Raw genomic sequence first — 26,111 nt, 5'->3', positions numbered from 1 at the left:
AAATCCTTGCAAATCAGTAGTTTTGAGTCCTAGGGGCAGTTTTGAGTACTAGGATAAACTGGAAATTAACACAAATACACAGGGTTTAGAAAATAAGAAAACATACTACATGCTGGAAAGTCATCTCTCCAGTCTTGAATCGGGTAGCCAGCGTGGGAACAGGCTCTCGCGTACTCGGTGGCTGCACGACAATAGGTTTCATCATCATCAGTTCTGGAAAATGAAAAGACAGAGCCGTCCACAGTCACACAGGAAACACTGGCAGAAACCACACCTTTGAGCTCCCGATCTCTAGAAATGTTGAGTGCGTGGTGAATATTCTAGTATGAACTGATGTCAGCATGCACATACCATGTACGATTGGGCAGAAAACATATAAGCATGAGATCACAGCTCACAGGGCCTGAGTAAATTGTCTTCATCAAACTATTTCAATAATTTGGCCACTTTGCTTTTGGTTCAAAAGAGTACCTGTACTGGAAAAACTTTCTATTAAAACAATTTTTTTAATGTTTTTATTTATTTTTGAGAGAGAGACAGAGACAGAGACAGTGTGAGCAGGGGAGAGGCAAAGAGAGAGACACAGAATCCAAAGCAGGCTCCAGGCCCTGAACTGTCATCCCAGAGCCTATTGCGAGGCTTGAACCCACAAACCACAACATCATGACCTGAACCGAAGTTGGACGCTTAACCGAATGAGCCACCCAGGTGCTCCCCAAATTTTCTATTTTAATTATGACATTCTGCCCAGAATCTTTTTGTATGTATTGCTTTGTTCCCACACAAAACATCCCAGCCCTTTTGGGAAATAAATATTAAATATTTATTAATAAACATAAATTTATAAATTTACATCCATAAATCCCATTACCATAGATAAAATTCTATCACAACAAAAGCATCAAATATGAAAATTATTTCTAAGATACCATCCTCTTCATAGTCCACATGCTGCAATAAAACCAATACTAATAAAACTGCAGCACTTTTGAAAGATTGAATAAATAGCATTTAACTTAAGATATAAAAGATTTTCAATTCTTTCAAGTTTGAATTACTAAGGCTAGTTACTTTTATAATATTGCCAAGAGTAAATAATCTCTCACTGTTTTCTTATAATAACCCTGGAAGCTCCCCAGACAAATATCAGAAGTCTGCCAATTCCCCAAACAGATTAACACAGCACCTATAAAATAAGCAAGGTTTATAATAAGGTAGTGGACTTGTTTTTCAATCCAAGTCAAGTTTAAGATTAAATAGTTACACATCTTACAAGATAATGACCTTAAGAATGTTGTATTTTGTGAACCTTAGCATTTTCAGTATCTCTATTGTAGAAGCCACCTGTCTCAAATTGCACTTATCCTGTGCTACTGTAATTGGAGTCATGCAGCTTATCTAGTCCAATTAATTGAGCTTTAGAAGGAAAAGGAGACTGAGCATATAAACTTCAAAAGCTCAGAAAATATTCTAAACCGCCAAACAAGAAAATTCTCTGAAAAACAGGGTAAGCTAAAATTGTTGAATTCCTGTAAAGATAATAAGTTTCTGATTTACATTAAAATATGTGCATTGTTAATTGGTGCAGCCGCTCTGGAAAGCAGTGTGGAGGTTCCTCAGAAAATTAAAAATAGACCTACCCTATGACCCAGCAATAGCACTGCTAGGAATTTACCCAAGGGATACAGGAGTACTGATGCATAGGGGCACTTGTACCCCAATGTTTATAGCAGCACTCTCAACAATAGCCAAATTATGGAAAGAGCCTAAATGTCCATCAACTGATGAATGGATAAAGAAATTGTGGTTTATATACACAATGGAATACTACGTGGCAATGAGAAAAAATGAAATATGGCCTTTTGTAGCAACGTGGATGGAACTGGAGAGTGTGATGCTAAGTGAAATAAGCCATACAGAGAAAGACAGATACCATATGGTTTCACTCTTATGTGGATCCTGAGAAACGTAACAGAAACCCATGGGGGAGGGGAAGGAAAAAAAAAAAAAAAGAGGTTAGAGTGGGAGAGAGCCAAAGCATAAGAGACTGTTAAAAACTGAGAACAAACTGAGGGTTGATGGGGTGTGGGAGCGAGGGCAGGGTGGGTGATGGGTATTGAGGAGGGCACCTTTTGGGATGAGCACTGGGTGTTGTATGGAAACCAATTTGACAGTAAATTTCATATATTAAAAAATAAAAATAAAAATAAATATGTGCATTGTTTCCTACAATTAATAGATGCTTTGAAAATTAAGAAAGTAACTGAATATTGGTTTCCCAACCCAACGCAACTATTATTAAAATAGCTACCATTTATTAAGTATCTGTGTTAACTCTAGGATCCATGCCATGCCCATTATATATGGCATCACACGAAAATTCACAATTGGGCAAGAAAGAAATTATTATTCCAGTGTGCTGAGGGGAAAATGAGCTTATTTGCTCCATCTTGGATGTTAACTTTAATAAGGAAAATGAGCATTAAATAATAATTGTTTTCAAATCAATTGACTTTGGCATTACAAAGTTGAAAGCATTCCCTTGCTTCTAGGTTTAGCATTCTAAAAAGCAGAAAGTGGAGGGCATAAGTTCAGATGGCATCTCCTTTGTGGAACTGTGGAAGGCACTTCCTGATAAACTCAGCAAACCTCTCCACATCTACTGCCCTTCACATTTAGAGCATGTGTCATTGCTGGAGGCCTGTTTCTACCCCACTAGAATGTGAGTTCCTAGGACAGGGTCCATGTCTAAATGGTTTCTGTTTCTCCAAGATGTGGCACAATGCTCAGCTCAGAATTGATGCTAAGCAAAGTTTGTTGAATTGAATTCAATATACTATCATAATGCAAGCAGGAAATGAATTTGTGTTCAGCAGATTCCCAATGTTCTTCTTGTATAGGATCTTTGTGGTGCCATCCCCTACGGTAAGAAATGAAGAGACTCTCCTTCAGAAAAGAAAGGATGTAGGTAGGTCTAGACCTCAGTGAAGTATTGAGACAAGTAAAAGGCTAACTGGTAGCCTCTCACTACAATTTGTTCAAGGCCCACTTACTTGATTTATAATGCCCTTCTTTTGGTATTACATGACTGCTCTGTCCCCAAACTTGGCCTCTTCACCTCAAACATATCACTGGTGATACCAGTTGATTTCAACAGTAAAAGGCATTTCTCTATCCTGCTATTTTTATTTCCCTGGAGAAAGCAATTGGATTTCAAAACTTAAAGTCTACAGATATCAAAATTTCAAAAGACAAAAATGTTAAATCCTCAATGATGAAATTTCAGATGAAGTGAGTATAACAGAGATTGTATTTTTGTTTTGTTTTGTTGGGGTTTTTTTTTGTCTCCAGAGCCTGCTTCTCTTCATTAGAACCCTCAAGTTTTTGCGAAGCATATGGCTGCCCAGCCAAGGACAATATTTCCCATCTGTCTTTGCATCTGTACATGGCTATGTATATGGCCATCTGTACATGGCTATGTTTCTAAGTTCTGACCAAAGGGTTAAAAGTATACATGAAACTTCCAGAACTCTTTCTTAAAAAAGCTTCCAACAGCCCTCTGCTTCATTTTCTCCCTTCCTAAGTGCTAAACTATAGATGTGGGAGTGGTAAGCCAGTTCTGGCAGTGAAATTGAGGACAACACCCTAGGCCTTGTGGGATGACATAACAATAGCATCGCTGTGTCACTGGAAAATTCATGGTGTGGACACATGGTATGACCCCAGAATCGCTTACCAACTTGGACCTTTATATGGGAAACATATGTTTCAATTTAATTTATGCCACTGATACTTTGGCAACTGAAGCAACCAAACAATATCCTACCTAGTAAAGGGAAAATGACTTTCCTAGATCTGCCAAAATATTTCATCTCAGTCGACCTGAGAAGTGGATGCTAAAGATGATAATGCCAATGGCAAGTGAAAAGACTACTGGAGAATAGCCAAAGAATGAATCATGGTGGAAAAACACAATTTTTAATTCCATATACACAGCGAGGTTAAAACCATGGACCACCGATAAGATCCACAAAAAAGAGACTGAGAAAAAGAATAGAGATATAACAACACAGCACTTAAATAAAAAATAAAACCGAATAGGGAACAGGATGTGGTCAAATATTAAGTTAGGTCGGTCCCCAATATTTAGGCAGAGAGGGAACTCTTTCAAAACTCCTGCGGTAGTTCATAAATCCCTAAAATTTAGAGACTATACATATAAATAAAGATAAAACTGTATTCCACTCAAAATTAACAGGCATCCCAAATAAGTTTCACATCTGAAAAATATCATTATATTCATTATTTTATAGTAATCTCCATTTAATTAAAGTAGAGTAGTTGTAAATAAGACAATTTCATACTACTTCAACTTTCCCTCTTTGTTCTCAGCTTTGCTAAACTTAAGCCTCAACAAGCTACAGGCTACAAGATGAGGTGTAAGTGGTTTTACTCAATCAAAAATTAGTCTAGTCTTTTACAACAAGTTCCCATGTATCATTTACACATCTTGAGATTCTTCAAAAAGTACAAATTTATTAAAATATCTTGAGATATTCTTCAACATTCAAGATGAACATTCAAAATCAAATACTCTTGGTAAATTTTTGAAAAACAATAGTAGAAAAGACTACAATAATAGATAATTTAGAGTGGGTTCTACATTGAGGAACATATTATGATGGGTCTCACCAAATTTGTTCCCTAGACAACCATCTAGTCTAGGTATTCTTAACCTGGGAGAAAATGTAAGAGTCAGGTGACCTTGGATGGGGTCAAGATTTCATGTGTACTGTCACATCACAATGTCCATAGCAATATCTGTGACTTTGTCAACAATATATCTCATACTTCACTTTTTAATGTTTTCATTTCTAATTATAATTGTTGCAGATATCTCAAAATATTTACTGAGATCACGTAAATGGTAGTTATAGTTAGACTTGAAATGTATGTAAAAACATATCATAAATTCATTTCTTTTACTATTTTGATAACTCCATTTCAATACAGTTTCCTTTGTGATTTTGTGTGTTTGATTTTGTGCATTTCAAAACATTATTTTGAAAGACTCTGTTGGAATCTCTAAACTCTAAAAGCGATCAGTGGAACAAGCAACTTTTAAGAAATGCTTCTTTTTATGCTGCTTATATAAACCATTTAAATTGCATGTATTATCCAGCAAGCTTTTAATAGATGTTAGGCCAGTTTATGTTTTACATTTCCATGATGTTTTGTGAACTGCTGAGACGTCTAAGTTACAGAAGTGGTTTTTGCTTTTCTTTCTGGATAAAGAAATTTTAATTACAAATACTAATTATTTCACTTACTTGCAAAGATCATTAACACAGCTGGCAATATACAAATATGGATCAATATATTCATGGCAGCTCAAGAAAGGAAACTGCAACAATATCTGACACTTGAAGAAGATTGCCTGTGCAGAAAAAGATGGCAGTCGTCAGCACATGTTTAAGGATACGTGGGCACTCACGTTTTTTCTACTGATCTACTTGCAGGTGTCTCTGCTATTACCAGGAAACAGAAGGCAATTTACGCTCATAAGTTTTAACCAACATTTTCCTAACTACATATTTGCACAATGAGTACTGCTCCCATGAAACTCGTTACATTACTCTTTCTGAAATGTCTTCAAGTTGTTCCTGTTGCACTTACATTCCCTCAATTTAACCATGTTTAAGTATGTAGCATCTGTACCAAAAAATGCTTAATATTCAATATACAAATACAATATGTGTGAATTATATCCAACGTGCCCAAGCTCTTCACATCACATTTACCTCAAATGCTGGCATTCCACTGGAGCATGGATTTGGAAAATCTGAGGGTGTGGGCACACATTTGCTGTCATCTGGAATTTGCACCGACCAACTATTTGCAAACATAGCAATGTCTTCCGTATAGTCCTCTATTTCACACAAACACAGACGCACAAAAATATGTGTGATAGCATCACTTTTCACAAACACAGTTCATCAACATAAACTTCCTGGTCAGAAAGTTAAACTCAGCCACTTTATCATTACCAATGATTGCCAATGATATCAGACTATAACATTACTTTAAGCTCCTGAATCTTGCCTCTGCGTAATGCTGGGGTAGTATCACTTTAGCGTAATAACAATACATTGAACAAAGCGTAAGTACCAAATAAAAGTCAATCACATTGAAGAGCAAAAGCGAACATCATTTGAGCAACAAGAGGAGGGACTGAAAGTGCTCATCTTAATCCTGCTCCACGTTCAGACAAAGAATGAAACTAAAATCTCAAAGGCTTAGCAGAACCAAACACCATAACATCTGGAAGCTCTAAGACAGCTGTCGGATGGGAACTTTAGGTTCCTCACCACTTAGACTTACACTGTCTACCACTGATGACGAGCTTCTGCACCACTAGAGTAAGAAATCTCAAGCCACATATTTGACCGCACTCTCTCTCTCTCTCTCTCTCTCTCTCTCTCAGCATCTTCAAGAGAGGAACAGGTCTGCTTGCTACCACAAAGGGTTTGGGTTATTGTGGGAGTTCATCTACAAGAATGCTTCATTCTCTTAGAATAAAATCCTAAACTTTGCTGTGGCCTGGAAGACTTTTATGATCTGGCCCCTGCGCTCCCCTGATTCCCCTCCTCCTACACCAACCCCACCCCCCACACACTCCTCTTGTCCCCTTCTCTCTTATTCCTGCTCAATCTACCCCAGTCACACTGGCCTCACACTGTTCTCCTTTTAAGCTCGTTCCCACTTTGCTCTTGCTTTTGCTCCCCGTTCTTCAAAATTCTCTCCAATCTTCCCTCTGCTCTCTCCCTTACTTTATTTAGGTGTCTGTTTAATACGACCTCCTCAGAGACGCCTTCTCTGTCACATGATCTGGATTACCACTGAACACACACTGTTCTATTGCTCTTAATCTCCATTTACAACTTCTTGTTTTCATAGCTGCTATTGCTCCCAAAAATTTATATTTTAACTTGTCTCTATTTATTTTGTCTTCTTCTACATGGAGGGCAACAGTGTGTCAAAGCTTCCCCTTTATTTAGCATCTGGCATGTAGTAGGTGCTCTAAATACATTTGCCAAATAAGTGAATGAATAAATAAAAGGGGGGTTGCAAAATTTAAATACATTATTAGATTATTATTTCAAGTTTATCTGGCCTATCTCATTATCTCTGATACTGTTGAAAATGTTACACACTGAACCAAGCCTGGGCCTGATCTAATATACTTTTTGTTTTTTAAGCAGGAAAAACTGATGTTATTTTTAAGTAAATTTATAGTCACATTTGATTTCAAAGCATCATCATTTTTGAAAAATCTGAAGGGCCAAAAATACTAGCTAAAGGCCCACTTATTTTAATATCTATGCACAAATTTCAATGTAACTAGATAACCTGGACAGTCCCTTAGAGTTCACTTTAATACAGCTTATAACCACATATTTAGCTATTTTTATGACATTACATTAATAGAAGAGTCACGAAAGTTGGTTATTATGAGACCTTAAATCCATATCAATTGGTTTGCTGGAGGCCTGCAAAACTAAATTTAAAATGTTTCATGAAAAATATGCTACAAAGAATCTCTTGTCTGTATTGGAACACTTTCTAAGAGAGAAAATGAGGATTATTAATTACTATGTTGGGAAAAACAAGAGTAAACCAAGGCTTCTATTTTGATGTGTAGCTGCCTATAAACATGAATTATGGAAACAGAATCTCAACTAGACAATCAATTAAAATATTTCTATATCCACAGAAATTCTGAAAAGCCTCATTTCTTTGTGAAGTCATCCCTGAAGAATGAGTAGGACTGCAGGGGAAAATACAATTTTAATCACTGTTAAGAAACTACGCATTCGATGGCATTCAATCAAACCACCACAGTGCCTCTAAAGATTTATCTAATCAGCAAAGGACAGGCTGAGTTTCAAAAAAAAATACTAGGCATGTTAAAGCTAAACGTAATACAGCTTATCTGTAGACATTTTCTTGCATTATTACAGAATGGGAGAAAATCAGAGGGCAGGTACTAGTCACATCCTTATCAATTACTGGTGTTAGTTTTTTTAATACTCCACTTTACACTGGGCACCAAATAAAACTTTGTACAAAAAAGCTGAAATCTCTCTTTAGGCTCTTCCTACATACTTTTCAGGGTTCTTCTTGCCTTCTGTCAATTCACCCATAATTCAGTTCAATTTCCTTCTGTCAGTCTTCTCCCCGCTATAATCTGTGAACACTTTGGTTCAGGCTGCCCCAGGTATCTCACTGAGAGCAACCACTTTATGTTCCAGGTTATCAAAGTCTGTCTGACCCTTAAGTAAGGTCCTAACTGGAGTCTCTCTGCCTCTAGCAAGAGCAGATGCTATTTTTCTATCCTCACCTCTATACCAGTTCCTCAGATGTCCCAGGAGAAGTTGCCCATAGCTGTCTTTTCTAACACTGAGAACTGAATTGAATATTATTTTCTTCATGAAGCTTTGATACAGAAGACAAAGAAATCAATAATGGCCATCCGACTGGTGTGGCCTGAGTCCAAAACCCTACTTCCTAATATAGTCTCAAGATGCCAAGTCTGTGAATCCTCTCATTCTACGTATCCAACAGGATGCAGAATCGCATGTCAAGATGATCTCAACACTGCACATGTGTATATGGTGCTCGCAGACTTTTGAACACTTTCACTTACATTTTCTCATTTGATCCTCACAGGCTAAGAAGTTCTTGGGGTCATTATTATTATCTTTACACATGAGGAAACTGACACCATGGAACCCTAGTAAATTAGTAAACTAGCTCCAGTGATGCATTATCCATCTCGGGTAAAATGTCTGCATTTTAGCAAGGGCCTCTTAAAGCAATGTTAATCAAACACTTTCCTATTAGCTCCATTCTAGGCTTACTGAGAACACTTGGAGATGATTGTAAATTCACTAAAATGTATTCGGCGTTAACTATGTGGCAGCCACTGCATTAAATATTTTGCATGGATTATCTCATTTAATCCTTGTAACTCTAACGCTATCATTGTACCATTAAACTGAGATGATTTAATATGTGACAAAGCAGAACTTGAATCCCACAATCTGACTCCAGAACTCACACTCTAAGCAGGACTTTCACTGTCTCTTAAAACACAACATATGGGTGAAACTTCTTTATGAATTTTATTATAAAACAAAAAAAGTATGATATACATAGCACTTTTACAGATTAAAAGTCAATTTCTCAAACATTTATCTAAGCCTGGGGTTGGAAGCCAGTCAGATCTGTAAACCAACACTGACAATATCATTTACCAGCTGTGTTACATTGGGCACATCACCTTGTGCCCTCATTGTAAAGTTAAGAAAATACCAACAGTCTTATAGGATGGTGTAAGGGTTGGAAATAATATAGCTACATGCTCCTATTAACTGTTATTGTAAATAGTATCAAGGAATATTATTGTTATTGCTGACAAAACAGCCCCCATTTTTAATGACTCACTGAAATTAGTTTCATGACTTAGAATAAATAAAGATATGTACATCATCATACATGATAAAAAAATTTTTCCAAGTTTTTATTCAACTTTTATAAACTCTGTTCACATTATTATTTTTTTTAACTATTATTTGGTAGTCAATGAATTAATTTCTATGAAGACTTGATGCAAAATATCTTATGTCTAAAAGTAAGTAAGTTTGTCTCAAATGGGTTTGCATTACTAAAATATAAACACAGAGAAGGGAGGAGTCTTTGTTTTCTTCACTGATGTATCCCAAGCTCCTGTAACAGTGCTTGACACAAAGTAAATACCCAATTAATATTTGTTACATGAGTTAGACTTCTATCTTAATTTAGCAAATTAACTAATTTATGGAGGCATTACAATTCCAGACTTCAAGCTATAATCACCAAGACAGTATGATACTGACACAAAAACAGACACATGGATAAATGGAACAGAATAGAGAACCCAGAAATGGACCCATAAAAGTCTGGCCAACTAATCATCAACAAAGCAGGAAAGAATAGCCAATGGAAAAAATTCTCTTCAGCAAATGGTGCTGGGAAAACTGGACAGCCACATGCAGAAGAATGAAACTGGACCACTTCCTCACACCATACACAAAAATCAACTCAAAATGGATGAAAGACCTAAATGTAAGACAGGAAACCATCAAAATCCCAGAGAAGAAAACAGGCAACAACCTGTTTGACCTCAGCCACAGCAATTTCTTACTAGACATGTCTCCAGAGGCAAGGGAAACAAAAGCAAATGAACTATTGCAACCTCATCAAGATAAAAAGCTTCTGCACAGAGAAGGAAACAATCAACAAAACTAAAAGGCAACTGATGGGTTGGGAGAAAATATTTGCGAATGACACATCAGATAAAGGGTTAGTATCCAAAATCTATAAAGAATTTATCAAACTCAAAACTCGAAAATCAAATAATCTAGTGAAGAAATAGGCAAAAGACATAAACAGACTTTCCCAAAAAAGACATACAGATGGCTAACAGACACAAGAAAAGGTGTTCAATATCACTCATTATCAGGGAAATACAAATCAAAACCACAATAAGACACCACTTCACACCAGTCAGAATAGCTAAAATTAGCAACACAGTAAACAACAGATGTTGGTGAGGATATGGGGGAAGGGGAACCCCCTTCACTGTTGGTGGGAATGCCAACTGGTGAGGCCCACCTAGAGAACAGCATAGAGGTTCCTCAAAAAATTAAAAATAAAACTACCCTACAATGCAGCAATTGTACTTATCCAAAGGATACAAAAATGCTGATTCAAAGGAGCATGTTCACCCCAATGTTTATAGCACAGCTATCAACAATAGCCAAATTATGGAAAGAGCCCAAATGTACACTGACTGATGAATGGATTAAGAAGAAAGACAAATATCATATGATTTCACTCGTATGCGGAATTTGAGAAACACAACAGATGAACACAGGGGATAGGAAGGAAAAATAAGATAAAAACACAGAGGAAGCAAACCATAAGAGACTCTTAAATACAGAGAACAAACTGAGGGTTGCTGGAGGGGAGGTGGGCTGGGGGATGGGCTAAGTGGGTGATGGGCATTAAAGAGGGCACTTGTTGAGATGAGCACTGGGTGTTATATGTGAGTGATGAATCACTGGGTTCTGCTTCTGAAACCAATACTACACTGTATGTTAAGTAACTTGAATTTAAATAAATAAATTTTAAAAAATTATTAGGAAATGAAAAAAATGTAAACTACCTTATGGATTTCAAGAATGACACATATATATTTTCCTATTCAAGCTTCACTTAAAATCACTAGAGCAGACAAGCGATAGCTACCAGTTTTACCTAACCGAGGACAAGTTGCACCCTTCTGTATACAAATAGCTGGCTCAGTGAAGGAAGAAGACCTCAGAAGTACCCCACATTTCTTCCACTCCACTTACCTTGCTGAATGATGAAATCATCAGATTGAATGTCATTGTAGTTTCCACATAAGCCACATGATTTCCCTTTATGCTCCTGAGACAGTTTGAGGTAAATTCCAGATATTCCGTCCCAAGCCAATGAAAAACCAAAGGAGGTTTTCACCAGAATATAGTCAGCTAGTTTCTCAATGAAAACCTGCCCAATAGTCTCAGGCAATGTTAAACTTGAAAAATAGAACAAAGGCAAGTTAAGCATTATGATGAGGAATCCATTATAGATGACCTATTTCCACACTGATAAAGATTTTACACATATAACTGAATGCTTCTTTCAACCAACCGAAAATACATTTTTGCTAAATATCAGTGATTTTATAAATCTGTAAAATAACTTTATTTAAACCAATGAGAGCTTAAATATATTTATTTTTTACTAGAGAGTTCAAGATAATCTAAAAATGCTGCCCAACAATTTTGAAGTAAGGACAAACAATGGTGAAAATATGGAAACACACGGAGCTCTGATTTTGTTTAATTTTCTTTTAAACTTGGCTGTAAGGAACTAAGAGCTTCTATCTCCAAACCGGGACCTTGGTGTAAGTCACTGTTTTCCAAAAGAAAAATTTATGGGCATGATCAATTATAATTTACATATTTAATACTGTAAAGTTCATTATTGGGAATATAAAATACTTTGTCATATGGTATTGCATAAGGGTTATATTCATAATTTTAAATTGGATATAATTAGACCTCTTTAAACAAGGGTCACATTGAATATTTAAACTCCTAATCCAATGTCTAGTCTTTTCACTTTTCACAACCATGTACACATAGAAAGGATGTGGGGAAAATGACAGAACTGAAGAAAACTGAGCAACGGATGCTTTAAAAGCACAGTAAGTCACCTAAAATACTTTTGAAAGGTGACTGGACTCCTTCCACAAATATTACAGAAAAGAGCAAGTGCTAATAATTAAGAAAATGGAAGGAGGGGTGCCTGGGTGGCCAAGTCAATTGAGCATCCAACTCCTGATTTCAGCTTAGGTCATGATCCCAGGGTCATGAGACTGAGACCTGCATCAGGCTCGTCACTGAACATGGAGCCTGCTTAAGATATTCCCTCTCTCTCTCTCTCTTACTCTTGCTCTCTCTCTCGCTCTCTCCCCCCCGAACCCTGCTCTTCTCCCTACTTGCACTCTCTCTCTCTCTCTCAAAAAAAAAAAGGGAAGGAAAAAGTCATTTTTACTAAAATAGTCATGCTAGTTGAGACTTATAACCTGTAAGATGAGTGAGGAAGGAGGTTAGTAGGTATATCCACACATTTCTCTCAAAGGCTTCAAACTGGTGAGAGTTCCTTCCCAGAAAGAGCAAGTCCCATCGAACAAAAACCGTAAAACCAAACCTACTCGCTAACAAAGTGACAGTCCCTAAAGAAACCATTCAAAATATCTGTAACTGCTTGTACAGAGCTGTTTGCAAATAGTTTTTTATGGAGAATTAGTTATAAGAATAGGAAAATAACTAAACTTTACATTGGATAATAAATAAGACTCTAGTTAACTACAACCCTAATCTATTCTTATTAAAAATTATAAGAATGAGGGGCGCCTGGGTGGCTCAATTGGTTAAGCCTTTGACTTCGGCTCACGTCATAATGTCACAGTTGGTGAGTTCGAGCCCTGCATCCATCTCTGTGCTGACAGGTCAGAGCCTGGAGCCTGCTCTGGATTCTGTGTCTCCCTCTCTCCCTCTGTCCCTCCCCCATTCACGCTCTGTCTCTCTTTCTCTCAAAAATAAGTAAACATTAAAAAATATAAATTATAAGCACAAGAGATTCATATTAAATTCACAGTAAAAGTCAGTATGAATAATATTGTTTAAGTTTGCAAGCTTATAAAAGCCATACTTGAAAAAAGTGAATCATGTTTTATAAAAGTATTTCATAGCTATAGGATGCTAAATGTATGGAGATAGAGTGGCTCGGTTGTGAGTATTTTTTGGTTTGATCATTTGTCATTTGATTCTTTCACATAAAACTTGATGAAATATACAATTTTTAAAAATAAAAGATTCCTAACTGTAATTACCCAGCTGTCTATAACATAAAAGAATGCCACTAGAGATGGAGAATAATAGTAAAAATTAGATAATCTCCCATAAAATTAAGAAAAACTCCGTGCAACCTAGTCAGGAAACATTCACAATGCAAACGAAAATGAATGTACAAATTAATGCTGAAAATTATTCATGGGTTTACATGTACCAACACCCTTCATTTCACAGGTGAAAGAACCAAAGTCCAGAGCCTTACAGGGTTGATTTGATTTGATTTTGACAAATATTTCCCTAACACCTGCTTTGAATTAGGCCCTAGGCCAGATGCAGCATTATTATAAGCAACTTAGTCAAATAATAAGAAAATCATCCTCTTCCCATCATACAAATCATATAAATGCAATCTCTCATACAAATGGAAATCCTCAAAGAAATATTTTCTCGAGATTTAACAAAGTTAGTATTCCTGAAAATCTACTTGAATGGCGTTTTTTTTTTTTAATGTTTATTTATTTTTGAGAGAGAGAGTGAGACAGAGTGTGAGTGGGGGAAGGCCAGAGAGAGGGAGACACAGAATCGGAAGCAGGCTCCAGGCTCTGAGCTGTCAGCACAGAGCCCGACGTGGGGCTCGAACTCATGGACAGTGAGATCATGACCTGAGCTGAAGTCGGACACCCAACCGACTGAGCCACCCAGACACCCCCTTGAATGGCGTTTTTGTTTTACAAAACAATAATTTTTTAAAGAGTCTATTATGTTACCCCAAATCCCATATAAGGAATCCTAAATAATTATTTAAATTCAGCTCCAAGAAATACATATGCAATTGCATTATATTCCCATTCAAATGGCTAAGCCTTCTTTTCTAAGAAAATGAGAAGTACAGAACCCAAATGATCAAGAAAATAAGCCTGAGAGAGGTGAGAGACTACTTGGGGTCACCTGACTGTGACAAAGCCAAGGTCAGTGCCTGCTGCCTGCTGCTTCATCCAAAACCCTTTATGCTATCACCTGCTGCCTCTTGAGGAATCTAAACTGAGAACAAAGTACATAGGGTGGTAAGGTCATTGTGCTGGAAAGAATCCCTAGGGTTCAAACACTTGCTAATGAATTCTAAATGACAGACAGAATTGTTCCATCCCACAATTTACATTTTCTGTCATAACTCAGCCAAGGAATATTTTAAATTGAGTATTTCTACAATTATTTAGATTGGAAGGTAGATTATTCCACAGCATTCCTACATTAAGTATAAAGCCTTTCTTCAAACTAATAAACGTTCCTTCACCCAAAACTCTCAGATCTTCTTGTCAGCTAGGAAGGCAAAACTGGGAGTCTCTCTGATTTACCCAAGAAGACTAGTAATTTATTGGCTCTGAATCATTGTCAGAACACTAATGGAAACTCTCAACTAATATCCAAACCTCATTCATACAAATTTGGAAAAGACATCCAAAGGTTTAGTTTTATTTTAAGTTACTGCTAAGAAAGAAAGAAAGAAAGAAAGAAAGAAAGAAAGAAAGAAAGAAAGAAAGAAAAAGATTTAAGAAAGAGAACAAAAATAAGAGTTGAACTATGAAGATTTCTCCTGAATCCTTCTTAGAAAAAGGATGTGATAATCTCATTTCTATCTAATCAAACATAAGTGTATCCTGCACAAACATTAAGGAGGTTAAATTGGTTGGATTCCTGGTCACATGACTGGCCTCGGCGCTTGCTGAAGTCTTAATATCTGTATGTTATAACTTTAAGGTTGTTGTTTGAAAGAAATCTTCTCATCTCTTTTGCAATGCTGGCAGGAATGCAAACTGGTGCAGTCACTCTGGAAAATAGTATGGCGTTTCCTCAAAAAGTTAAAAATAGAACTACCGTATGACCCAGAAATTGATGGGTATATATCTAAAGGATACAGGTGTGATGTTTTGAAGGGGCACATGTACCCCAATGTTTATAGCAACAATCGACAATAGCCAAAGTATGGAAAGAGCCCCAATGCCCATTGACAGATGAATGGATAAAGAAGATGTGGTATACACACACACACACACACACACACACACACACACATATGTATGTATAAACATATATATATATATATATATGTATATATATGTATATATACACACACACAATGGAGTATTACTCAGCAATCAAAAAGAATGAAATCTTGCCATTTGCAACAATATGGATGGAACTAGAGGGTATTATGTATGCTAAGCAAAGTAAGTCAGTCAGAAAAAGACAAATATATGACTTCACTCATATGTGGAATTTAAGATACAAAACAAATGAACATAAGGGAAGGGAAGCAAAAATAATATAAAAATGGGGGGAGGGCAAAGCATAAGAGACTCTTAAATACATAGAACAAACTGAGGGTTGCTGGAAGGGCTTGAGGGGGGGGGGGATGAGCCAAATGGCCAAGTGGCATTAGGGAAGACACTTGTTGGGATGAGCACTGGGTGTTATACATAGGGGATGAATCACTGGAATCTACTCCTGAAATCATTATTGCTAACTAACTTGGATGTAAATTAAAAATTAATTAATTAAAAAACAAATAAATAAACATAAAAAAGAAAGAAATTCTTTCTTCCTACTCTCCATAATTCACTTTCAAGCATGAGATGTTTGGAAATTCTATTAATTCATGGTGTTATTTTTATTATATCATTTATCACATCTTACCTGATTCCATTCTTTTTTATTTCATGCCCATAAATTCGAATTTCCTCTTGGTCTGAAAAGAACAAGCTGATTGACCGATAACAGTAATACACTGAACCATGGCACTTAGGGCTATTATGAACCTTAAAAGAGAAAAAAAAAAAACAAAGACAGCATAGGAACCAGCAACAGATATGTAGGCCTTCATTCAAGTCACCAAAGCCACAATGCTTGTCTACAGTTCTACAGCACCATTAGTCCTATGACACTGAACAAAATTACAACTACATTTAGGATTTCCAAAGAAAAAAAGATTTACCACAGAAATTGGACGGCAAAATTAACTCCATAAAGTACACATTAATTCAGCATATTTTTTAAATGATCTGAATCTTTACATGTTGAGTGTCAATATTCTAAAGATACATGGTATGTACTGGAATAAAATTAGTTCTAGGAAGAGGACAGTAGAGCACCACAAAAACACACATTTGTATTTTACATGTCCATGTCATGTTAAAGAATCATGAAATGGAGCTCTACACAATGCAACACTTACAGATTGCAAAAAAGTGACTATAACCTCTCTAAAAATAAAATTGCTCTAAAAATAAAATAATATTTTAGGGAAGACAAATATTATTTCTCAAACCTTGATGGGAAAATTAGTTTATGAGGAAAGAAAGAAAGAAAGAACAAAGAAAGAGAAAGAAAGAGGAAGAAAGAAAGAAAGAAAGAAAGAAAGAAAGAAAGAAAGAAAGAGGAAGGGAAAGAGGGAGTGAGGATAGAAGGAAGGAAGGAAGGAAGGAAGGAAGGAAGGAAGGAAGGAAGGAAAAAAGAAGGAAAGAAAAAAACAAGGAAGAAAAGAAAACAAGAAAAAATAAAAGCAAAGAGAAAAAAAAGGAAGGAGAGGAATGTTAGAATCTCTTACCCCATTCCAATATTAATTTCAAACATTCAAAAAGCAAAGTATAAAAATCTGACCACATTGAGAAGAAATTTATGGAGATAGAGAATTTGAAATTAAAAAAAAATTAGGGGGCACCTGGGTGGCTCAGTCAGTTAAACGTTCTACTCTTGGTTTCAGCTTGGGTCATGATCTAATAGTTCATGAGTTTGAGCCCCATGTTGGACTCTGCCAAGACAGTGCAGAGCCAGCTTGGGATCCTCCCTCTCTCTCTTTCTCTCTGCCCCTTTCCTGCTCACATCCTATCTCTCAAAATAAATAAATCAACTTAAAAAAACATTATTGATTGGAACATAGAAAATGTAGCAAACAAAAAATGGGGTAAATGTTAACTCTATACAAATGTACAAAGAATAGAAATTAAATAATAACTTATTGGGCTCAAGCCTAAACCATATTTATATGAATTCATAAAGGTATAATATGTAAATGACAATAATGTAAAAACCACATATCATTTAACCTAAGATGGTGATATAACCCCATTAAGAGGAGGGAAGGAAAGTGTGTGTGTGTCTGTGAGTGTGTGTGTGCGCGTGCGTGTGTGTGTGCGTTAGGGGCAGGAAGGGTGATGTAACAAAGATGATTCCATCTTCCATAGTCAGAAATGAATGAGTAAAGCCTAACTTGAAAGATAAAGAAATAATAGCATATTTTGGCATGTAAGATAAAAGCCTGAAGAAACAGCTTAAAGAGCTAGAGAAATTGCCTTTGGGGAGCCAGATTTTAGCTAGGGTTGGGAATGAAGGCAAACAGGGGCTACAGTTTTGCTTCACTGCCTTAGATGACTTTTTTAGACTGTATACATGTATTATTTTTATAAAAGTAAAATTAAATTTAAAAAGAAAAAGAAAAGGATTGGGAATATGAAAAAGGATATATGCATAAAGATGTTTATCAATTTATCTATTAAAATACTGAAAAAAATTTTGAAAACCTAAAATTCTAAAACAGGGCATAAGTAAATAATTTGAGTATTCCACAAATTGAAACAAATACAGCTAAAAAAAATTGGGTTTTAAGAATACTTGACGTGGAAGAAAGTTCTTCACATAATATCAGGTGAAAATCTAGGACAGAAAATTATACATAGTATGATTTCAAGATTATAAATGTGTTTAAAAGTCACAGAAAAAAGTGTAGAAGAAAATATATGAAGCCATTAGCAATGGTAACTCTTACTGATATTTCTATTTTTTTAGACTTCTCTGAAATTTTCAAGTTCTCTCCAAGAGAAGTGAACTACTTCTATAATTAGGGGAAAGATGACATTTAAAGCAAATGGATTTGTTGACTTGAAAATTTTCCACCATCCAAGACAGAGCCAAGTAGAAACAATATTAACTCTGGGAGCACAGTTTAGCACTGTGTGTTATTAACAAAGGACAGAGTATCTAGTTGACGCTTTATTCTTCAAAGGAGTGAGACCCTGGACAAGCACATTTCAATGAGGGAGTCAGAAGGTGTTTAAGTGATAAACCCAGAGAAAGAGTGGAGGAGTAACAGACAATAAGTGACTGAAAATAGGAGCCCTGTAAATACCGAAGATGCATGCCACTAACTTCCCTATCTAAGGAGACATGGGTATTTTTTATCTTTAAGCCCGGTAAGTTAACTTTCAATAGACTTCATTTCCTTTCTGGGTCACAAGGATTTGTTGTTCTTAAAAAGCTTCAGGGCCTACTTTTTAATATTTGCATCACCTAGGAGAGGAGGAGAATTTTGGCAACTCTAATGTAAGTTAGAAGGGAAAAGGGAAGCAGGAATTGAAACAAATAATGCCTATGAAGAGTTTTAGCTTTTGAACAGGATAGCACAGCAGTTTCCTGACTGTGTTTTGAGATAGCTGGAAATTCAGAGGAAGATGGTGAGGCAGGGAAAGAGGTCCCTGACTTTATTGGTTCAACTAAAATCCCTCTGCAGCTTGTATTTTTTTTTTTTAATTTTTATTTATTTTTGAGAGAAAGAGAGTGTGCGCATGCAGGGGAGGGGCGAAGACAGAGGGAGACACAGAATGTAAAGCAGGCTCCAGGCTCTGAACTGTCAGCACAGAACCTGACTTGGAGCTTGAACTCACAAACCATGAGATTATGACCTGAGCCAAAGTCAGATGCTTAACTGACTGAGCCCCCCAGGCACCCCTGCGCTTGAATTTCTCTTAAGAATTCTTCCAAATCAGAGCACTTGGGGGGAGGGGTTCAGTCATTTGAGCATCTGACTCTTGATTTTGGCTCAGGTCTTGATCTCACGGTCGTGAGATCAAGCCCCGTATCAAGCTCAGCACGGAATGTGAGCCTGCTTGGGATTCTCTCTTTCCCTCTCTCTCTGCTCCTCCTCCACTTGTGCTATCTCTCTCTCTCTCTCACTCTTTCAAAATAAATAAACAAAGTTATAAAAAATAGAATTTTTCTGAATCAAGAGTTCTTCAACTAAGCACTAACTCTCTGAGCTCAATCCTGTAGTATGAATCTACCTAGTAATTAGCTGCCTGCCTCCATGCCTCGAGCCCGTGCTTATGTGCTCTGTTTCCTGAATGCCCATCTCGGGCTCATACCAAAGGGCACCTTTGAGAAACATTAATCCAGGTGTACCTCACACTGGAAGTGTCAGGAAGGAAATGTGTATGAGCAATTTGGTTGGTGCCCAAACCCACTCCTTCTTCAAAACATTCACATCAAATCTGAAGAATAAGGACATTAACTGGAGTTGTTATAATTTGATATCTGTGATACAGACATTCTGCATTGCCTGCAATTCTCTCCCACCTGGATCCAAACCCTTCTTCTCCCAGTCCAAGGCTCCATCTCAATAGAATATACCCAATTTAGCTACATATTTAGTCCATTCCAGTAAGAACCAATCCTTCTCCTTCCCCAGTCAGAGCCCTAAGTATGCATGCTATGATTATTATATATTTTCCATCATTTGTCCTGTACTTTAAAAATACAGACTTGCCAGAAAAAAAAATCTTTAAGTTAATTATGTCCTAGGATCACCTACCCATACAGTGTACCGAGGCTCCAAATTACCACAGTCCTTTGCAAAGATGTAAGAACAGTTTCCTGGGAAATAATAGTAAATGCCATCAAAGGTTTCAAAGTGGTACTGTCCCCAGGTTTTGCAAATCCCATCTCTGCCATTGCCCATATTTGGCACTGAAAAGAAATAGGATCATATTTAGTAGAATAAAATAAATTACACCCTGTTTCTGGCAGGATTCAGTTATGGTAGGTGGTTCTAATTTTCAGTAAAATAAATATTTCCCTTTGGCAGTCAGTATCACAGAAAGAAATAACTAACATAAAATTATGAGTTGCTCGCAAAACTGTTAAACTCTCCTGAAGGAAAACATGGTCTCCAAGCTGTTTTGAAGAAAGGATTTATGTTAGAAAGTTCCTTAACTTTTGCTTTTAAAGGAAGACTCTGGAAGAAGAGAAGAGTGGGGAAAATGATACAGTAAAAGAAGGTAACAGTGATAAAACAAATATAATTCCTCAGAAAAGAAATTAATGTCCCCATTGAGTGCCCTAAAAATTTGCATGAACAGCATTAGAGTATTCCAGACTCTGCAATTTTTAAAAAAATATATCTTAATACTGTCCACAGAGAAAAATAACCACTGGCAAAAGAAAAATCATGTTTATATGTCTGAGACCTAGGGATGGGGAGCATTAGTCATCCAAAGTATGCTGGAACATGGGAATCCATGACCTCAGACTGGCCAAATTTTAAGCAACTATCATCTTAAATTGTATAACTTCATCTTCACTGTTCTCATGTCTACCTCCCTTTGTCCCCTTGTGGATAATCCTCTATTCTATTTTGATTTTCTAGACCCTTCCTTCTAGAATAATATGGAAGTCAATGACCTTTACAGAGCACTCGGTGTATAACATTTTAACACATGCTATAGGGAACATAGAGATAAGGCACAATCATTGTGCCTTTTCTTTGTAATTTTACCTAAATTTATTAGCCTTGACCAACTTTGGCCTGTACAGGAAAATAACACAGAGTGATTCATTATTCAGACTTCTCTGACAGTATGCCTTGCCTCTGTTGCATATTTTCATAGAATCTTATACTTTCTTTTATAGCATGTGGTACAAGTATAATTAATGTGTATCCATTGTGCATCAGTCCCTTCCTCTAGACTGTAACCTCCAAGAGGGCAGAAACATGTCTATATTGCTCACTATTATATCCCCAGTGCCAGGCCTGGGATTTAATAGATATTCCATAAATACCCATTAAACAAATTAATATCTATCGTTATTGATGTCAGACCTTATCCTAGACACTGTGGATAAAAATATTTTTTAAAAACCCTCTGCCTTTGAAGAGCTCTCAAAATTGTTTCTATTTTATGTACAGAATATCCAGTTAATTCAAAGTCAAAAAGAATGAGGGCTCCAAATAACAAATCTGATTTATAAAGCAACAGAGAAATGAATAAGAACGTAGTTTAATGGATTAATATAATGTAAATTGGAAAAAAGGCTGGAGGAAGTTGTAGAGATTAGTGAGAAAGGAAAGTGGAGATACCTATTTTCTTTTACATTGTTTCTAAATTATAGGAATGAATTATGGACACTCTAGTTAGTATATAATATGATTGTCCCAATCCCCAGTGGCTGAACACTTACATAGCAAATTAACCTTAAAGTTCCCCTCGACTTGTAATTCCCTCAAGCATCCCTGAAACTTACCAATCTGGCACCGTGTCCCAAGTGCCTGAAATATTTGACAGTCACATGTACCAGTCTTAGAACAGAAAGCTCCATTAAGACATTCATGAGGACAAGAACCTGACAGGCAAAAAAAAAAAAAAAAAATAAGTTATCTTCTGGCATGCCTCAGTTCTTATAAACATAAAATGTCAAGATTTAGCTTGGACTAACTGTAACCATTATTAATTCAAACAGAACCCTGGGCCTCTTGCCTTGATGAGCTAAAGAATTAAGCCTGTCAAGTCTCTATCTAGTTCATTTCATTATGTGTGCTGTGAAACAAGAAAGACAGGATTTCACATCTCAAACCACCCTGAGAGCAAAGGTTAGCTTCCTTCAAGCAATTGAAAGGTCAAGTTCCCATGTAAGGAATCCCTGTCCCAGATGATGAGAACCAGAAATGCACAAACTGCAGATGATTCTGTTGACGGAGTTTGGCCCTGGCTGCACGTCCAATGGTCTCCATCTCCAGGAGCAAGTGTATTAAAGAATAGTGTCCATCATTAGCTCGAGGGATCAGGTGAAGCATTAAAAAACTCAAATGGAAGCTCCCATTTTTGAAGAGAAGAATTAAATATTTCATCCAAAGTGTGTGTATTAATTAATCTTCAGGCTCCATTACAAATAATACATTCTTCCTGACTCATACTTAACTTTAATGGGTATAAACCAAAGTCATGGCTGGCCTTCACCAAAAATACTCTTTTTCATGGAAAGAAAAATTGCCTCAAAGGATTATGCTGAAAAGAGGAAGCAAGAAACTATGAGCTACTGAGTATGTTTTTAAAATGCAAATGCATCACAGTGAAATTTTTTCCTCTAAAAAGGAGAGAGGACAAGGAGTAATTGGCAAATTTCAAGCAGGAAGAATTTAAGTAACACATCAAGAGAACGAGAAGACATCTCTGAGTCACCATAAAGAAGTACTAAAGATTGAGCCTTTCAGGAATATGTTAAGGTCATGGAAGGCAGTTAACGAACTGTGATGAATTAACCACCATTCTGACAAAGTCAACAATAAGAAAATCCTATTATTATTCTACTTTTAAGATCCATCAATTTAAAGTCTTTTTACATTTAAAGACCTACAATTCTCTCTCTAACTCTTAACTGAGGGAAAATGAGCTGTTTCCATTTGATTTTGATTGATCCACTGATCCAGGTAAAGTCATGTTTTTCACAAATTTAAATGCAGTTTTTTCCCTATAAATTTTATCTTAGAACACAATCTTACATTTTTACAACAAATAAATATCAAATAAATAAATAAATAAATAAATATCTAGACAAACAAATGTATCTCCTTCAGAAATTTATTTACAACCCTGTTTATTCTCCTGGCTAGCCAAAACTAGCCAGGAATAGTTGCTATTTTAAATAAAAGGAAAAGTTGGAATTCAATTTCAAACTATCATCAGCATTATGCTTAATGGAAATGGGAAGTGGGTAAGCCAGAATAAAGATGTCAGGGAATCAAGGAACAAGTAAATGACTCAGAAAGAAATTTGCTGATACCCAGTGATATCTTTCCTGATCATGTAGCTATCAGCTTCATCTAATTGTTTAACCCTGCTAATTTACAAAAATAATTCAAATTTCTACATAAAGTGAACTTAACTATTACTATTATTACCACCTTGGCTCAGTTTCCTTCATGCATTAAATGGCAATAGTTAATTCAATGTATTTCTCAAAGGGGTCTTTTAAGAAAGCAAACAGAAAAATGTAGGCGTGACACCAACCTTTTATTTTGCTCTCACCCCAATTAATAGCTTCATGGAAGAAATATCTTGGAGATGTTGCTTCAAACTTGGAGAGAAAGAAATAAGAATTCAAAATAGTTAAATTATTTAATTTGAGCCAAATAAGCAAATTAGAAACTCTGGAGAAATAGTTACAGATACAACAATTATAAAGTGCTGACTCTGTGTCCTTGACTTATGGAGGCATCTCGATGAGGCAGAAAGGGCTCCTCGGGTTGTGGTTAGAGGATGTGACTTCAAGCTTTGGTTTTGCCTCTTACCTGACTTGGGTAAGTCTCTCTCCTCTTTGAGCTCAGTTCTTCTCCTGCCTCCCTCTCCTCTTTGGAAAAGAGCCTGAGTGGAGTCTAATCTTTGCATTAACTGACTGCTTTGCCTACAGAAGTAGCTCTTCTCTGATATTTCCAAGTGCAGATCGATCTGGAGAAAATGCATGCGGCTGATGGACCAACAGACAAGGACCTGCAGAGCCATTTGTGAAGACACCATCCACAGAAGCTTCTGCTTTGGCACTGTGTGTCACCCTCCATCTCCAAAGAACTGACACTTTGAAGTTCATAGGCCATTTAAGTATATCTTTTTATAGACCCCCAGCCACTTTAGGGTAATGGTTAAGAGTATGAATTATGGAATCAGACAGACCTGGATTAGAGTCTTGATTTTGCGATTACATAGACATAGGCAAGTTTCCTAAGTTCTTTAAAAAAAAAAAAAAAAAAAGGTTTCTTAACCTCTTCGTGTCTTCTTTTACTTGTCTGTAAAATGGGAATAATGGTATCTACTTAATTGTGCCGTTATGACAATAGATTAAAATGATGTATGTAAAAATTCCACCATAATGCCTCACACATAGACACCTAGCAATAAAGAGATTTATATTTATGTAAGAAACCCAGATAAAACCTTAAGATTTTTGGAGGTCAATATAGCTTATAAGCAAATAATTGTGGTTTACTAGGCCTAATCTCTTAAGGGTTTTTATTCAAAGTCAATGATAATTTAGTGTATGGTCTGAGGCAATGTCCTTTCCAATAGCATTTCTACGTTTACCAGAAGAACACATGCTCCCAAAATTTTCCACATAAGTGTCAAATCGAATACTAGATGTTGTTAGAAAAACTGGAAAGGTTGACGGACAAGAAGAAAGTGGGAAGAGGGAATGTGACTTCAGGTACAAAGTCCTACCTCAACAGATCCTGGTCTCCTTCCTACATGCAGTTTTATTTTGGCATTTTCCAGTGAAGACTTGTTCTTTTAATACCCACACCTGCCCCATTCCAGGAAAGAGGACTCCCACACTCTTTCTCACACTTCAACACTCCTTTCTAAACTCCTTGAGCCACACTATGCCTCCAATTCCATTATTTCCTGTTCTCATTCTTCCCTGGTTTTATCCTCACTGCTCAATCTCCCCATTTTGCCATTGCCTCTGTCTTCACACTAAGTTAAATTCACAATAGTCTGTGACTTGATTCCCCCAAGACAGCAAGTTTTTATTCTCTCTGCAGCCGTAATGTTTCCAGCTGTCCGCATCTAACAGCCACCAATATTCCTGGGCACCAAAATCTTCTTACTTCAGCACCAGTGAATTATCTCTGATGCTCACTAACATTGTCTACTGGTTTCAACTCTGACTCATACAGGCTTATAACCTTGAACAAATTATTTGAAAAAAATTTTTTTTAATGTTTATTTACTATTGAGAGAGCGAGAGAGTGTGTGTGAGTGGAGGAGGGGCAGAGAGAGAGGGAAACACAGAATCTGAAGCAGGCTCCAGGCTCTGAGCTGTCAGCACAGAGCCTAACATGGGGCGCAAAGTCAAGGACCGTGAGATCATGACCTGAGCCCAAGTCAGATGCTTAACCAACTTAGCCACCCAGAAGCCGCTTGAACAAATTATTTAACCTCCTCATCCTCAGTTTCCCAATCTATAAAATGGAATAAGAGTAGAATTGTATTAAATGCAATGAATAAGGAAAGCACAAAGAGCAGTGCCAGGCATAGAACAAGGGTTGTAAACAAGTTACCAATTTTTATTACTAGGCAAAAACTGAATGCACCAGACAAGAAAGATCAAGCCTTTTTTTTTTCTCCATATCCTTTCACTTAACTTAGGGTATATATACTCCATGGAAACTACAAGTGCTTAGCACACTGGCCTCCTCATTACGGAAGCATCCTAATTACCACACATTCCATGCATCACACTACTTTTCACCAGTGCTAAGACAAGACACATACGTAGCTTTTACCTTTTTAACTAAACCTGAACTCAGAATGGAATCTTACACTTACAATGGAGAGCATTTTATTTTTAAGTCATATAAATAATGGCAAGTAATTGATGGTGTCAGATTCAATGAATAAGTTACACAGAAATGACCTCTTTTTAAAATTTTTTAATGTTTATTTATTTCTGAGATAGAGACAGAGCATGAGTGGAGGAGAGGCAGAGAGAGGGGGAGACACAGAATCCGAAGCAGGCTCC

General features: G+C 36.6%; 1 protein-coding gene across 1 annotated transcript in view; it reads right to left on the bottom strand.

Moving 5' to 3' along the window:
- Positions 1 to 26,111, bottom strand: part of OTOGL (otogelin like) — a 161,409-nt gene that overhangs the window by 108,442 nt on the left and 26,856 nt on the right. The window contains exons 5-12 of the mRNA XM_042992814.1: positions 23,606 to 23,672; positions 21,843 to 21,941; positions 20,134 to 20,288; positions 16,188 to 16,309; positions 11,460 to 11,665; positions 5,802 to 5,929; positions 5,331 to 5,437; positions 107 to 213 (exon numbers count right to left, since the gene is read on the bottom strand). Of these exons, the coding sequence (XP_042848748.1) occupies positions 107 to 213; positions 5,331 to 5,437; positions 5,802 to 5,929; positions 11,460 to 11,665; positions 16,188 to 16,309; positions 20,134 to 20,288; positions 21,843 to 21,941; positions 23,606 to 23,672 (991 nt within the window). The remainder of the gene's footprint in view (positions 1 to 106; positions 214 to 5,330; positions 5,438 to 5,801; positions 5,930 to 11,459; positions 11,666 to 16,187; positions 16,310 to 20,133; positions 20,289 to 21,842; positions 21,942 to 23,605; positions 23,673 to 26,111) is intronic.

This window comes from Panthera tigris, chromosome B4 (assembly GCF_018350195.1).
Source record: "Panthera tigris isolate Pti1 chromosome B4, P.tigris_Pti1_mat1.1, whole genome shotgun sequence".
NCBI lineage: Eukaryota > Metazoa > Chordata > Mammalia > Carnivora > Felidae > Panthera > Panthera tigris.
Note: the sequence above shows the minus strand (reverse complement) of the source record. Positions and strands in the feature narration are given on the sequence as shown.